This window comes from Sinohyriopsis cumingii, chromosome 17 (genome assembly GCF_028554795.1).
Source record: "Sinohyriopsis cumingii isolate HCF-2022 chromosome 17, ASM2855479v2, whole genome shotgun sequence".
NCBI classification, from domain to species: domain Eukaryota; kingdom Metazoa; phylum Mollusca; class Bivalvia; order Unionida; family Unionidae; genus Sinohyriopsis; species Sinohyriopsis cumingii.
The window spans coordinates 24,841,716-24,859,274 of record NC_142977.1 but is presented as its reverse complement, the minus strand read 5'-3'; the positions used below and the strand labels follow the sequence as shown (position 1 = coordinate 24,859,274).

Below are 17,559 nucleotides of genomic sequence, written 5' to 3'. Positions count from 1 at the left end.
CCACCTAAATCAAGACCTCATTAAGCCTCTAAACCAAGACCTCTTTAAGTCTCTAAACCAAGACCTCATTAGGCCACTAAACTTAAGCCTCATTAAGCCTCTAAACCAAGACCTCATTAAACCTCTAAACCAAGACCTCATTAAGCCACTAAATTTAAGCCTCATTAAGCCTCTAAACTATGACCTCATTAATCCTTCAAAATATTGCCTCTTTAAGTCTCTAACTTAAGCCTCTGTAAGCCTCTAAGCCTTTCAACCTTGAAACCTCTAATTACTCCAGGATAGAAACTTTAGCCTCAGGTTTTGATTTGCTGGGTATTTCAAAGTTGGAGGCAAGAGATGGCTTTATGCTTGGTTTGAGCTTCTGAGTGAGGCCTTATAGTCAACTGAACAAGTTCTTTGAGTCAGGCCTAGTATTAAACAATAAAAGACTTTAGCTGTTGAGTCTTCAACTGAATAGGTCCTTTGACTTGTATTCAACTAAGCAAGTCCTTAGAGTGACGCCTAGTATTTAATTAAGCAAGCTGTCAGAGTGATGTCTAGTATTTCATTAAGCAAAACCTCAGAGTGATGTCTAGTATTCAACTAAGCAAGTCCTCTGAGTGATGTCTACTATTCAACCATGCAAAACCTCAGTGATGTCTAGCACTCAACTAAGCAAGTCCTCAGAGTGATGTCTACTATTCAACCAAGCAAAACCTCAGTGATGTCTAGTATTCAACCAAGCAAGTCCTCTGACTGATGTCTAGTATTCAACTAAGTAAGTCCTCTGAGTGATGTCTAGTACTTAACTAGGCAAGTCCTCAGTTTTTTTATTTAGTATTCAGCTAAGCAAGTCCTCAGAATGGTTACTAGTAGTAAACTAAGCAAAACCTCAGTAATGTATAGTATTCAACTAAGCAAGTCCTCAGAGTGATGTCTACTATTCAACCAAGCAAAACCTCAGTAATGTCTAGTATTTAACTAAGCAAGTCCTCAGTTTTATAATTAGAATTCAACTAAGCAAAACCTCAGAGTGATGTCTAGTATTCAACAAAGCAAGTCCTCAGAGTGATGCCTACTATTCAACCAAGCAAAACCTCAGTGATGTCTAGTATTCAACTAAGCAAGTCATCTGAGTGACGTCCAGGATTCAACAAAGCAATTCCTCATGGTGATGTGTAGTATTCAAGTATGTATGTCATTAGAGTTATGTCTGGTATTTAACTAAGCAAACACTTAAGAGTGATGTCTAGATTTCAACAAAGCAAATTCAAAGAGTGATGTCTAGTATTCAATTAAACAAGACCTTAGAGTGATGTCTAATATTCAACTGATCATATCAATAATACTGTCATAGTACCAGACTCGGTGATGGGACAAATCTTGTCAGAAGGAATTAAATTCAGTGAGATTTTTTTCTGAATTCCTTCATACGAATTGATAAGAAATGCAAACTGTTATTTGTAAGCAATTTCATGACTAGAGGGCCAGGGTATACATGATGAGCCCACAAAGCAATGGTGAAAAAATTCAACCAAAACGTTAACTGTTCATGCTACCATCCATTGTGTAAAAGTGATTACTATGTTTTGCTTTCCACTAATGTAGGCTAAAAAATATTTAGTAAGCTGTAAAATGTTTTGAATAAGCAGGCACTAATTATGATTCTTATTACATAATGTATATGTTCTCTTATAAGTTGAGTCCAACTGCTAACAACGTAGACACTGATCTGCTGTCTTGTAATGACCTTGAAGATCATGGTCCATGCTGTTTGTTCTAATGATTACTCATTACAAACTGCAGAGACCCAGATCTGTGAATACATTTATATGATGGTAGATCTGGATTTGTGCAGTTTGCAATTGGACTCAACTTACAAGCAAGTTCATATGGTATTTTATAGGATATCACAGGAAGAGTTACTTATGTTGGAGTTACCTACATATAACCATAGTTTAGAAGGAAACAATGATATATGTCTGCATTCCACAACTGATATAGAATAAATTATTAAAGATCTGATGAAGCCACACTAAAATTCTTATTTGTACAAAAGCGTTATATAAAACACAAAGCCATTAATATGTAAGTAAAAATGTCACACTTACACATGACATAAATGGTATTTACAATGAAAGTTAGCGCTAACACATCTGTTCACAAGAAATTTCAAAACTGTACATTATTCATGAACAACACACATCCCACTCTGAACAGGAATGACCCAGATCCACTGATGCATTATGGGTAATGATTTCCAGCCCCCAATATGCAAAGGTACATTATGTGATGGTAGATTTGTGTCTTCATAATTAGCTGTATGACCAACAGATCATTAAATAAGCCATCAGTTAACTTTTTAAATTCAATAAAAATGTAGCAATTGAATAAAAAAAAAGTTTGGCCATTTAGATCTCGATTTTTTTGTGTGTGGGGGAGGGTTAACATGTATTCATGATACAGGAATAGTTCTGGTGCTTTTGAAAAGGACTAATGAGTATGCGAGTAAAATATTGCACAAAACCTCAATTCAAACCGAAGGAAATTTATTTCCTCTTCTCTCACACTTGTAATTAAAAACAAATTTGGTGGTATTTCTTATCAATGAACCAACAGGAAAGTATATTGAAATATGTCTTGCTTGCTTTGCCTGTGAAGTACATCATCCAAAATCTTAAAAAAAAGGTCATTACAACCACAATTTACATTTTATGGGTGTTAACACAATTGATAAATCTGAATGCACACATGAAGAAAACTGAGCTACAATAAAGAATATGTCATACTTCACACCTTTACAATTGCCCTATATAGCTATAGTTCATTTCACACTGCATCATGAATGATATTTGTGTTTATTTCTAACTGAATTTTCATGTCAGTGTCTTCAAATTAGCTAAAATTGCCAAATTCATTTCAAGCATTCATGATTTAAACATAATTCATAGTGAATTTGAGCATCAGTATCATTCAGTTAATACATGCTGAAAAAGACTGGTCTCTGGTAATTCAACATGTTCATTCACAGTTCTAGAATAATTGATTTTTGAAACTGCAAATAAATCAAAGAGAGGCAACTACATCATAGTCAAATATAGCCGAATAGGAAAAATGATAATTCCTTAAAAACAAATTGACTCTTCTACAGGTTACGAATGCATTGAAGAATTTGATATAAACAGAAATTCAAATTTTTCTTCTTACAACAGATATTTTAAAGCATTTATCAAATTTCAATGATACCATTTGTGTAAAAAAGGCATCAAGGGTACAAAAAAATTCATCGTATCTTAACCTCTACTGCAATATGTTTCAGAATCAGGAGGACTTCTTTTTTTTCTATTTAAGTAAATTTGCAAACTGAGAAAGCATTGTTAACCATTCACAAGCTCTTTCTTTAACAATCAAGGTTTTACTTTCAACAACTTTATAGCATTATTAAAGGATAATTTTGGTTGGAATTTACTCAGTGAAATGAGACCGTACCAAAAGGCTTATCAGAGGAAAACAGAATTTGCCCAGAATAAAATCCAATAAAGCACTGGTGTACATATAGGCTCTAAGTGACCGTTTATCAAATGTGAACATTTGATGAAATGAATTCAATATTCCTGTCTGTTTATAGCTGGTTGCCATTCATGGCACAGTCCTCACTCAAGCATGTGTAAAAAATAAGGACACAAGAAACTTTCATTTATCTTACATTAAAAAAAACCCGTATAAATAAGACTCTGAAAATGTTATATTTAAATTTAAATGATACCCACAGCTCACCATGATTATGGGGGTTTAGAAAAATAAAGCAACTTTATATTTGCATTGTTAGATAAGTTAATGTGTACTACCAGATTACAAGCTTGTGATTATGTTTATCATGTAACATTATACTAAAATTCTGAGGCAAAGAAGAGACTCCACCTAAAATGTTTTCATTTTGACCTGATGCCTATATATATATTGTTGTAACTAGCTGTTAATAAACATATCTGTTATAAGTTTGTAACAGATTTAAATCACAGCCTTGTAAATGATTGTTAATGAACAGACAATCTGTTATAACTGTGACAGTTCTGAATCACAGCCTTATAATTACATGGATATTAAACAGAACTATGTGTAACAGATCTGGGTTACATCCTTGTATATGATTCCTAATAAAAAGATCTGTGATAAGTTTGTGACAGATCTGAATCACATCCTTTTAACAGACCATAACTGTACTGATAGACATGAAGCCACTACAGTTTCCCTCTATAAAGTATGACTATAACTGTACTGATAGACATGAAGCCACTAGTTCCCCTCTATAAATTGTGACTATAACTGTACTGATAGAAACTGAAGCCACTACAGTTCCCCTATATATATTGTGGCTATAACTGTACTGATAGAAATTGAAGCTACTACAGTTCCCCTCTATAAATTGTGGCTGGAGCATAAAATTACCACAGCAGCCTGAACCCAAGTGTAAAAAAACTGTGTCTCATTTCAAATGTGCAGACGAATTTATCAACTTGTGACCATGTATCAAAGTTTTGTTCCACAGCAAGAAGATCACATGAAAAACTCTCCATTAAGCTTCACCTTCTTAAATTTTAACTAAATAACTGTCAACAAAATTTGCATACAATAATTTTCACTTTCGCTATTTATAGTGCGATGACAGTAATAACCATCAAGAAGAAAAAAAATATGAAATCACATCAAACAAAAGCATTCCTTATATCACGCTAAAGTGTTCATACAACATATACTAGTCTCTAATGTTGTTTTTACATGATAGGTAACAAGTATCAATAAATAAATATTCAACAAGCGACAGCAGTATCATGGATAAAAAATGACAAAAATTTCAATTACTGCTAAATTAAAGGGGAACTCAATCTGATGACACAATCTTGTCAATAAAAATAAAATTCTTCCTAAATTTAAATTTGTTTTGGAGATAATTTTACTTAGGCAATCTGTCCCCCCTCAAAGATCAAAACCCAAAGCAGCATGCTTATCAGTTATAGACACCGTATTCTTCAATACACAATCAAGAACAGAGAACATTTACAGATCTGAATTTATCATATTAATTTTTCTCTATAACCCCAAACCCCTATGTTATGTGCTGGCAGATCCGAATTTATGCTGTTTGCTTTTTCTCTTATTACCCCCACCACCCAAAATTAAATTGGGGGGAGGGGTAATAGACATTGATATGTTCACAATTTATCTCTCAGGACATATTTGTATAACTCTCAAACTGCATGAGGTATTTTAACTAAGCTTGGCACATAAGTTTTAAGTTGTGCTGATGTTCATTTTGATGCTTAGAATTTTCTGCTTTCAACATTTTTTAAACTATTACCATAGTAACAAAGTATTAAGAATACTTACGAATTGAAGGCTCAGGGAAATAGGTTAAACTGAATAGAACATAGAGAAATGCTGAAAATAATGTTTCTATTTATGATCATATGCTAGTACAAATATCTGTCTTAAAACATGCAACAAGAATTTTAAAATACTCAATTCTTTTCTTTTCTTTAACGCTTAACTGAGAATTAATTACAATAATTAATAAAACATTTAAATATAAAAAATACAAAGCAATTTCCTGCATGAACATTTTCTATTGAACAGATTATATTCAGAAACTTTCAAAACAAGATCATGGGAGGTAGCCATTCTGAGCATAATCATTTACTCTTAGGTTTCAAATTGGAGTTTACAAAACAAGACTCATTTTTTCAAGACCAAAACATCAATGGAGCTAAACAAAGAAAACTTCATCTTATTTAGAATACAATCTATTCTTAGTAAACAAGTTTTAACAGCATGCCATTTTGTATGTGAGGGATAAAGCCGTCCATATAAAAAGGTGTCACATTAAGCAGAATAACATAGGGATTACTTGGCTATAATTTATAAAGGATCACTCACGACATGGTGTCTATAATACTGTAAAGTACTAAATTTAAGTGTCACTGAATTGCTGTGAATTTAGACAATTCAACGCCTAACACAATTTCTTAACTGGCAACATGCATAGTGTTAGCTGTTGATATTAATGAGTGCAAACTATCAATCAAATTAATGATATTTAGTGATTATTTCTGGCTGACCATCAGACTGAAGTTCCCCTATGAGAATTCAGCACTGCAGTGACAGGGACTGTGCTTGATTCACAGAGTCCCTATCCTGCTATCATATCTTCTGTGAATCCAACTGTATACTAAAAATAAAAATGCTTGCTTACAAAGCAAGAAACAGTTCAGTATTACTAATAAATAAGTATAAAGTTGTCATCGCTGGGAAACCAGCCCAGTACATGATTGTGTGCATAATCTATTTGTCATATATTTGAGTCAACTTCATGCCTTTTTTGGTTCATGTTACTAAAATTACAATACAGCTTAAACTGATTTAGTGCCATGTTGTTATTTGTACAATGGGAATTAAAATGAAACAGAACCGATCCTATCTGACTTAAAACCTGTCCAGACTGAAGCCTTGGACCGATTGGTTTATCCTGGCTGTTTGGATTTCCAAGCAAGCATACAACAACTCTTTATTCTTGCTTTTACTAGAGCTTAATATCACCATTGATATTATGATAAAAAAATTCCAATGCAATATATATCACGATATACACTTTGAGCCAATTTTTAACTCAATGGATTAAAATTATAAGTAGCTTGACTATGTGGTCACATTTATCACCGTTGTAGCTTTGGCTCTCTAACTATCTGAATAAATGTACATGGTAATTCGCTGTTAAAACTATCCATAATATAAAAACATTTTCAAAAGAAAATTGATACAACATCAAAAAACCTAATATTTATTCACAGAACAGGAAGGCCCTGTAACATTCTGTATGACCCTGCCATCAAATATGCATGGGACATTAGCCCTAAATGCAATACTTAACCAAACTCACTGAAGATTGAACTATAAGTCACGGAGACCTACTTTTGGTATGACAATGTTGCACTCACCAAGAGTACAGGTTTCATTGACTGCATAAAACTTATCTAAATGCAGAACCCAATCTGGTTAAGTCCCTGGTGCATGAAATATAGGTAGCAATGACCTAAATTTGGTAGGATTGTGTTGTTTTCCCCAAGACGCAACCACAACCAAAGTTTCATGCCTATGTGACCAGTAATACCTGATGTCTGATCTAGATACAAAACCTAACCTGGTTAAGTCACTGATACATGAAATAGAGCTTACAGTGACCTAAATAAGGCAGGGTTGTGCAGTTTTCCCAAAGATGCAACCACACTTGGTTTCATGCCTCTGTGACCAATAATGTATGAGAAACTGGTCTAAATGCAGAACATAACTGATGTCAATGAGGCATGAAATATTGGTCAGAGTGACCTAATTTTGATAGAGTTCTATTTTACTTACCATGATGCATCTACATACCAAATTGCATTACTCTGGAACACACAAATGAGCTAATTGCAAAGCTTAACGAAAGTAATTAAAATGCGAAATTTAGGTCACAGTTAATTTTTTTGGTAAGATGTTGTAAAACTGACCAAAATGCATCTACATATAAAGCTGCATAAATGTGGGAATGATATTAATGTGGAAACTGATCTAAAAGCAGAACTTAACCATCCAAGGTGTGGCAAATGGACAGTCAGATCCGAGTAATACTATATATCCCTTAAACATTCATGGCAGGTCATAAAATGCCATCTAGCAAATCAAATAACCCTATCTGCCTGCTGGTGTTAATAGTTTGACAAAATAACATGATTATATTTCAGCTTTTATACTGAATCATAGCCATTCCCAAACATGGATAGCAATCCAATATACTTTATTACCACAACAATATCAATCCTTCATAAGTATTAGGACATTGTTAGAGCTGTAGTTGGTACAAATCTCAGTACTGATTTACTTTAAAAGGAACTAAATCTTATTGGCTATCATTAAGGAGGTAGAATTTTTGTATACATCTTGAAAATTGACATCGCAAGGGCTAAAAGCTTCTACTTGTCCACTCATTATTATGAGTGGTAAATGAGGAAGGGCAAATTACTTTATAAAAATGTTTGTCCGACTGAATGAGTGGCACTTTAAGCAGATTTAAAATTATAGTTTAGGACGAGTTAAATTGATGGAGAACAAGAAAAGTCCACTGCCTGCAGGACAAGTAGCCAACTTAAATTTTTCAAGCCCTTATCTCCACGTTTTATATCACAATATCTAACTCCTCTTTATACATGCCTATGATAAAATCTGTCAGAGTTAAAAATGATGCAAGATGCATATGGCAGTGAATCAAAAAGACTATGCTTTTAATTCTTAAACAAACAACAACTTAATGCTGAACAGCAGTATTCCTGTGTGAAGTTACCATATATACTTGCTTGTATGAGACCAACTGCAAACTGTAGAGACCCAGATCTGACGTCGCCAGCAGATCTTGGTCTGTGCAGTTTGTAATAAGTAATCAGTACAACAAACAACATAGACCCTGATCTGCAGGCGCATTATACTATAGCAGATCTGGATCTTTGTTGCTTGCAGTTTGACTCAACTTACAAGCGAATTATAATACAGTAAGACAAAGACTCAGCATTATTTGTTTATCTCAATTTCCTTAGAAATTGAAACAAGGCTTTGAGGAGTCACAAAATGGTAAGGACTCTATTGATAACCTTTCATGTGCCCTTTATCTCAGTTGTCTATACCAACAACCTGTGCCAGCCAGAAAGCTTGGACAATTATCTTCACTGACTGTGGACAGCATTAATGACAACAATAATGGTAAGATAGATCCTAAAACTGATGTTCAAGTAAAGATCCCCATCTACGTAATGACCATTCATGTTTACTGCATAGAGTATCAATCACAAATGGTAAGAAAGATCCTCACCATGATGATTCCTGAAACACAGTCTCCTTCTGGTAATGCACACAAAAATGTGAATGATTATCTCTGTTTACTGCACAGAGTGTTAGGATTACATGGCAAAAATGGCTCTCAAAATGAGGATACCATAAGTGTGTACTTGTTTCTAATTATGCACACTAAGTGAGGATGACTATTCACTGTGCAGAGTATCAGTGACATGTGATCTTTAGAGGACAACAAAAGTGAGAACTCCTTTCTAGTTCTGCACACAAAGCTTAGATGACTATATTTAATCACTGTGCAGAGAATCCAGAACACTTGGAAACAAGGATCTGCTAACCAAGGTCCATAAATGTGATGACTAGTTTCTGGTTCTGCATACTACGCTCCATCAACTACCTATTTTGATTGTGCAGAAAATCCAGAACAGCTGTTAACAAATATCTATTAACTGAAAACCATATAAGTGGGATCACCTTCCTCATTATGGGAAATGGTATTTAATCACAGTATGGCTTCCTTTTTCCTCTGTTCGCTATGTAAGAGTATAAAGGATGAAAGGTAAAAAATATCCTAAAATTGTGGATCTTATGAAGCTTGTGGATTCTTGACCACTAATCACCATCTGCCTTCTTTTTTCCTCCTCTTGGCTTGATTTTTTCTGATATTTGCCACAGCACCTCTTCACTGAGGTAATCATCAAAGTAGTTGAACATTGCAAGGATTCTATCATTTCTTTTCACCTCATAATTGCTGCAAATCAAAAAATAAGGGATGGTTAAGTACTGATAAAATTAGAAACAATCAAATGCTTAACTAATTAACACTACAATTTGTAAAGCACATATGTAACTACTGCAGTCAAGAAACAAAAGATAATTCCAAAAGCCTAATTAAAAGTTGTTGGAATGATTTAAATGTAATAAGTACGTAACCCAATTATTTACATACATATTAATACATGCACAACTACTGCAGGTCAGGAGATTGTGTAATTTCTATGACAAGGTTCTCATCAATCAAGTCAAAAATTAAAAAAAAAAAACGTATGTTGTTGAACTTGTTATACCCTACATTTACATGTCATGAGGTAGTTCTGAGCTCTATAATGTCGGCATCATTTACGATAAACAAAAAAATAGGTGGTACTACACCAAAGGAGAATGATACAGTTCTATAATGATAACATATAAAATAGACTTTCTACTCAGGTTGAAACATACAGAGGACAAAACATAATTTTTAAGATCCTATCTTTTCAAGGCAAAAAATTACACATTTCAAAATTGGAGTTTGTGTCCAGATTTTAAACTTTGGGGTATTAGATCTAAAGTAGATTGACTCGATGAACCACTGCAAAATGGGCAAATGAAACCTTTGCAAAAGTAGAATATATTGAGATTTGGATTTAAAATGGGACAGAACTTGAAAATCACTGGTCCAATAAGAATAGGAAAAAGGAAAGAGATGTCCAATTTTCATCCTTCTGCACAAGCACCCGCCAAAAAGTCAATGAAAAAAGTCTTGTATACACCTCGGCAACCAGCTACACAAACATCTCTTACAAACATATGTATTTGGGTGCAATTAGAAGTAACCCCAAAAATGCATTTTCTACCCCCATTTCAGGTGATAATGAAAAAAATCTCCAGGGCACAATGAGTTAAGAAATGTAAATTTCTTAAAATTTATGAAAAATTCAGACTTGTGAGTTACATATGTATTGGAGCATGCTTACTCAACAGTTACCTTTGTAATGTGTATTTTTTTAATTAATCTTGCTAACAATCCTGAGATGAATGAATAGTTGGACTGAGAATTATGCCTGCAGTCTTTTCCACAGGTAATGATTACGCCATATCATCAACATACATAAGGTTTTACCAGTTGGATATGCTACTAGGGCAGACTGAGTCATATCCATCACAGAGAATCGTCAGGCTGGGGAATGCCACTCCGGCACCTCTGGTTGAAACGGGTCAGATGGCTCCATATGTGATGCTGGTATGCCATGTACTGATATTATGGATATCAGAGGTGCATTGTATTACTGTTATATCGGACTACTGCTGTATTTTTTTTCTTCAGTGGTACATAACACTTTTTCACTGAATCAGCACTTCAGTAGTTTCTGTCAGTAAGCAATGTACAGTAATTCCCAAGTAATCTTTTTAAGAATTTAACAATATTAACAGCATGTTTTCAGTTTTCATGACAAAATAATTAAAAAATATTAGTTACTTTTGCTTTGAATTTGTCACAAATTAAATTTGAATATTACAAATATAATTATAGTTATGATTGTTTAATCATATGTCTGACATGTTTCACGTATGCTAACATGGTGGCCAAATGGCCTGGGTGTTGGCATCTAAAAGTTTTTCTGCCTATTATATTAATAGTGTAGTTTGTAAATTGGAGACTTCAGTGTCAATACTTTTATTTTTATCAACAAGCAATGGCAGCACAATGTCTTTCACATTGTGTGCAGAAATACCATGGTATACCAACATACAAAATTTTCTGTTGTACCTAACTCTAATGGATTTGGCTGGTTGAGCTGGTCAGTTTGCCAGGGCAGTTTGCTTGGTGCAGGACACTGTCACAGTACGATTCATTACTGACAAAACCATACACTGACTGTCCGAACAGCTGAACTGGTTTGTCAGCAGACAGAATGGTGCATGGCAAATGATATATAATATGTGGACCTGTCTTACTGACCTAGTTGGGAATTAATTTGACCTGTATGATTGGCATAGTGGAATGTAATCCACCATGCCTGACTTCAAAGTTCCCAAGTTCATGAATGGGCAGTGATAAGAGATTATGGCATTTGGTCTGCCAGATTTGGTTAAAAATGGTTGATGTTTCGTCCAACTCATCTGTTAACATAATAGTTGACAAAGCTTGCTGTAGTATGTCATATATGTGATTCCACAAGAGCTTAAGTAGAATCCCTTGGTGTGACTCTGACTGGATCCAAAATGGTCACTGCCATAAGTGGTTTTAGGTATCTTCATGGAGGTATGTGTCCCCCATAAAACTGGCCATCTGTTTCAAATTTATTGAATGCTTAATTCTGTGTTCAGAAAGATTTAGGTCATGCTCTTTTATTACTTTCCTTCAATTGCTTTTATAAGACTTTTGCCCATTTTGCACTGAAAAACATTTTGTGAGAATACTATTTTGTTCAGGCTTTTTTGACTGACATCTCTGTAACAGCCAGAAGACAAAATGCTTACAACATATATATAGATTGTTCAAACAGACAAACTAGCATTAGTGAGATGACCTAAATTGAAATTTAGCAGTGCAATACAATAACGCTGGTGAGAAGCTGAGCGTTACTGATCAATATCCCATGGACAATAATGACCAGTAATGAAATGCATAAATATGAATAAATTCACCAGGAAGAATGCAAATGTTGTAAACAACAGGTATATAAACCTGTGATTCCCTATACCACCAAAAAAAATGCTGAATAGTCATAACTATAAATAAATTGCAATTGATTCAATTCGAAGGGACTATTTATTGTTGCAAGGCAAAGGTTAAACTGGTAATATTTGGGATACTGATGGCCACATAAATATATATATATATATATGGAAAAACACTTTGTTGTCTTTCAGGGAATTTGGATTTTGGATACAGCAGAGAGTGATTTCCTAATGTTAATGTGGTCAGATAATGTATTTGATGGAGTAATGGAGTTAAGTGCCTTTCCCAAGGACATAACAATGCAACCGATCTGGTCTGTCCTGGATGGATACTAAACTCGCAACTTTTATATTACTAACATGACACTCTACCAACTGAAGGAAACTTAATACCAATTGTTCTTCATTTAAGTTTCAAATGTGATTAGTCTCTATCAATTGTGAGTTTATTTTCCATACAAAGAAGGAGATTTTGCCAGATTTACAGTCAGTCTAAACAGGAGTTAGGATAACAAACTGATCCCATCTTATGCTGCCAAGTACCAAATAACTTATCGAACATTTAACTTTCATATTTATATCTGAGTGCTTATGTGGATAAGACACCTAAAATTAAACATCAAATTGCTGTCTAATTTGCACTGTGTAATATTTAAAACTGGAAATTCTTCTCATTTGATTTTACCAGTGCATTACCAGGTACTTTGTTTACGTATGATCCAGGTGACGAGAAACAAAGCATTGGCTTACAAATCTGAAATGGTCTTTCTTTGAATAAAATAAAATCTTCTGTTTATGAAAGTGTTTCCAAAGTTAAATAAAGTAAACTGTGAAAATTTGAATCTGCATTACTGGTAAATTAACCTGATACGAAAGTGACATGAATGTGAAACCAACTCTTGTTGACTTTGTCTTTTTACTATTGATGCTGCATTTGATATGAAAATCATCCTATAATTAACCAGAAAAAGGCAAACAATGGTCATCTTAGGCAAAGCTATGGAAAACGATCAATGGGTCTATTTTTCACACTCCATTCTGTTTACTGGTACATAAAAAAAAGTCAAATTTGAGAGTAACTGGATCACAAGAAGATTGTAACAAAATGAATAGAAAACAGAATTGTCCCAACTTTGAAGCAGTGCTTGAATCAGAACTTGTACAGTATCTGTTCAAACATTTTACACACACACACACACACACACACACACACACACACACACACACAGAGTTGTAAAATTCAACTGCTTTGGAAGCAAACAAAATAAATGAATCTTACATTAAAAGAAAACTTCTTTTTGAAAGATAAAACAACTCCTGAGGAATGAAAAGTACCCATTAAGTTTCGTGACCATAGTATGCAATGGACGTTTATGCAAACACTAAATAAGGATGCTTACAACAATACTGTCAGAAAAATTACATCTGTCCTTTGTTTTGCAGTAAAGGCTAAAAATATAGTTTAAATATTTATATTTACTGTTTCTTGTCCCTGAAGCGCCTCATGCTGTCCAGGATATGAAACTGTTGCCACCTCTTAGCAAAGTTAATACTTCCATCTGGCAGGGTATCAGGGTTACCAATGTTTATAAAAGTCAGGTCCTGTAGTATCAAACCTCTGTCAAAAGATAAGAAAATTTCAAATTATTCTGTATTACAACTTACTCTATATGCATGTAACAGGACATTAAGGATTGCTTGGGCATTTTACATTTATGTCATCTTGGCATGTCAATCTGATTAACATCAGATTTCCACTGTCCTGGGTGAAGATCTGACAGTGACCACTTTGGGGTCATGTTCTGGTGACCTTTGAGTCAGCCAATGGAAATGCAGTTTTCAGAAATTTGAAAGTGAGTCAAATCGATAGTCATGCACTGACACTCTTTAGCTATACTGCTCAGTCTCCCAAGTCTTCAACTGATTGGCTGATAAAATCAGCAAGTATGGAATAACAAAGGTCACCAGAACATGACCCCAAGCAGTCACTGGCAGATCTTCTTGTAGGATAGTGGAGATCTGATTTTTAATCAGACTGGAACTTACTGTAATCAACATTTACTGTACTAAACCCATTTTTCTTTCTTGTTGCAATAACCATCATTTTTGACCTTTTGATTCCAAAATCTACAGGCCTATTCCATTCCTTAGGTGCCAGCCCTCCTCAAACTTTGGTCAAGTTACATGGTATAAAACAGAAATTATTATGCAAAATACATCTTCTTGCTTTCAGTCAATGACCTTCACCTTTACAACAAACCCCAAAATAGTAAGTATCTGTCTTATCCAAAGTATAAGCCATCCACAAACTATCCCTACCCGAATGCAAGCTACTGACAAAGTTGGCTAATGGTAGATGGTAGAGAACTGGAAGTATTTTGCAGAAACAACTTAGGAAACAGATCAACAGATGTCATAGAATATCACACTGCAAATTATGAAGGGTATATAGACAGCAGAACCTAAAACCAGAAAAGCATTTTGTATTGTGAAATTAAAGTGGTAAACTCATCACAGTTTTTTAATTGGTTCTTTGATACCTATTCCATTTAAAATTCAATCATCCGCCTACCTCCCTCTTTGTAATGTTGTTCATGGGAGCCATAAAGGTGGCTCCATGTTGTTAAGTGATGGAGTCTTGTACAGAATGATGACCCAACAAGCCTGTATGATAAATTGGGTATTTCATGGCTGTAATCATGGTGTGTGTGTGTGATTTGGATTTTTTATGTAGCTTTAAAAAATTTTTTAGTCATACTGCAGCAATGTCTGCAGTGTGGCAATTTGCAGTGATGTCTAGCATTGAAGCACCATGCTGCAGACATGTAGCATGATGTCCCACCCAGTCACAATATCCTGACAACAGACCAACCAGTCCTAACACTAACTTCTTCATGCGGAGTTCCTAGCAAGGCAGCTGTCAGTACCATTTTTATAAGTCTTTGGCATGATTCTGCCAGAGTTCGAACCTGCAACCTCCCGCATCTGAGGTGGACACTCTAACCACAAGGCCACAGGAGCAGTGAGGTAATCAAAGTAAAACTGTAAATCGAATTTACTACCTTTTACTTTGTAATATAAACACAAACAATAGGGAAAAATGTGCACCCAAGATGTATTCTGGAGTAAAGATTTGGGAAGCAAAGGACCAACAAGAAGGAACTGCTGAATCAGCATAGTGCACAGAATTTTCAATTTAAGCTAGATTTTTTTTACATCACGTGTCTTAGATGCAAATTTCAACCTGCTGATTCTTCTGCCACTGGAAAAGTGACTTCTATGTCTCACTTCCCATAAATGTGGGCTCGACAAGTTTGGGAAACCCATGATCATGCGCTACTGGTGTTACTCTAGTTATACATACATGTATGGAATACTAGGAGGTTCTGTTTCTGCCAGGGCCAGCCTGTACGCTCTGAAAGACGCTGAGCTGTCAATCAGATGACAGAACTCTCTTAATGCCTGCAAAACAAAAGCAGAGTTATGACTTATACGAAATCACAAAATTTACACAAAACACCATATTATATTCATGACTTACTGACTTTCAGATGAATTACATGTAGAGAGAGACCCTTTTTTAACATGATACTGGTAACACATCTTTAAGAGACCAATAAATTTGGCACTTTTAGCGTTTAAAAAGCCTGTAGTTAAAGCAGCACATGTTTTCAGCGTGGGATGTCTTAATCTTGATTATAATGTACGTTTTTATAACGCATTATCTTCTACTGATCAGCCCATTGCAATGGATTATGCAAGTTCATGTGTAATTTAACTATTATCAACAACAATCTCAACAATAAAAATAATAATCGGCTGTCACCAATAATTCATCCTCATCATTGGAGTTGTCAGATAATGTTCTGAATCTTCCATCATTTTCTGGTTGTCATAAACAATGCACAACTCAGATTCAGTGTCATGATTTGGGTAAAAGTTTTTTCCAATATTAACAATGAATCTTATGATGCATACATTTATGTAGAAATATTTTCATGAAATCAACTAACAAGCCTTTATTGATAATTGTAAATTCTGATCTGTCTATTTCTATTTGAATTAGTGGTTTTTGATTTTGAGACCAAAAAAGAAATACAGATACTGAGACAATTTAGTGATCTTTTTTTTTTCCAGCCTAGAAGATGACTTACCTCAAGGTTTTGTCTTTGCCATTCAAGTCGCCTGATAGGTGCAGAGTCTAACGCAGACAGGATTGCCAAGTATGAGTTAAAATTGCTCATCTTTCTCAGGTGCTAGAAAATGAAGGTTGAAATTATTACTATGTTGTTTTAATTATTTCTGTTGAGGACTTTGTTAATACACAATACACAACCTAGAGTACCATACATGATCGATACAAATATGAACTTTATTTTCTTTCCAACTTTAGCTTATCTGTCAGAGGTAAGTAATGTCCTTTTATGTGAATTACTGGTTGTATTTCCAGGATGCAGATTACAGACAGACATATACATATCATCTGTTTATATGCCATTTTCATTGACCATGAGATATAAAAAATACTCTCAGACAGATGACCTGTTAGTTCTCAGTGATTTTTATTCAACAATTGAGGCCTTAATTTCATTTTTAATACTTATAAACTGAGTTTATCTTAACCTCAATAGGGATATAGAGTTTTTAAGGCTAGTAATGCATTCTCCTTTTAAATTGTCTGTATATTTATTTGCTTTGGTATACTGTCTTTTCTATATCTGACTGGCATGCCATCTATATTTTTTCCATACAGAATGTACATCAGACTCATACCGAAAAATATTTTCAGGTTTCAAAATCATCCACTGGTATCTATCTCCATTAGCACTTTCCCAGCTCCAATAATCTGATATACTTCATGAAGTTAAAAATTATTGTCATCATAATTATAATCAGCAAACCATGCTGCGAATCAGCCATTTAGGATTTTCGAGGTAGCCCATATTTTAAACATGCATTTGTAAAACTTCTTTGATGCAAGGTTCAAGCTACAACATAATGGTTGTTCAAGGGCAGTATGTGCCAGTCAAATTTAGTTGAAAAACACAGATGTGTAAACAGCTGTCTACTTGAAAAATAGATGTTCCCGACAAGCGCTACAACACATCTACTAGTGACTAATGTCGTGAAAAGCACTTTAAGGGTGAATGGTTAAAAAAGGCAAACAAAAAATGTGCTTTTCCAGTTGAACTAGTTTTTAAAAACTATGGTAGGCAGTTTTAAAAAAACAGTATATATATATATTCAATATGATTT

General features: G+C 34.4%; 1 protein-coding gene across 7 annotated transcripts in view; it reads right to left on the bottom strand.

Annotated features, from left to right (window-relative positions):
• Nucleotides 1-17,559, bottom strand: part of LOC149778269 (rap guanine nucleotide exchange factor 1-like) — a 170,554-nt gene that overhangs the window by 6,198 nt on the left and 146,797 nt on the right. For 4 of the 7 annotated variants that reach the window (XM_089939068.1, XM_089939073.1, XM_089939074.1 and 1 more), the window contains 4 exons: nt 16,458-16,559; nt 15,668-15,765; nt 13,784-13,921; nt 5-9,610 (listed from right to left, as the gene is read on the bottom strand). In XM_089939068.1, coding sequence (XP_089795194.1) covers nt 9,472-9,610; nt 13,784-13,921; nt 15,668-15,765; nt 16,458-16,559 — 477 coding nt within the window. In that variant the 3' untranslated portion in view covers nt 5-9,471. The remainder of the gene's footprint in view (nt 1-4; nt 9,611-13,783; nt 13,922-15,667; nt 15,766-16,457; nt 16,560-17,559) is intronic. The other 3 variants (XM_089939069.1, XM_089939072.1, XM_089939071.1) reach the window with 3 other exon arrangements.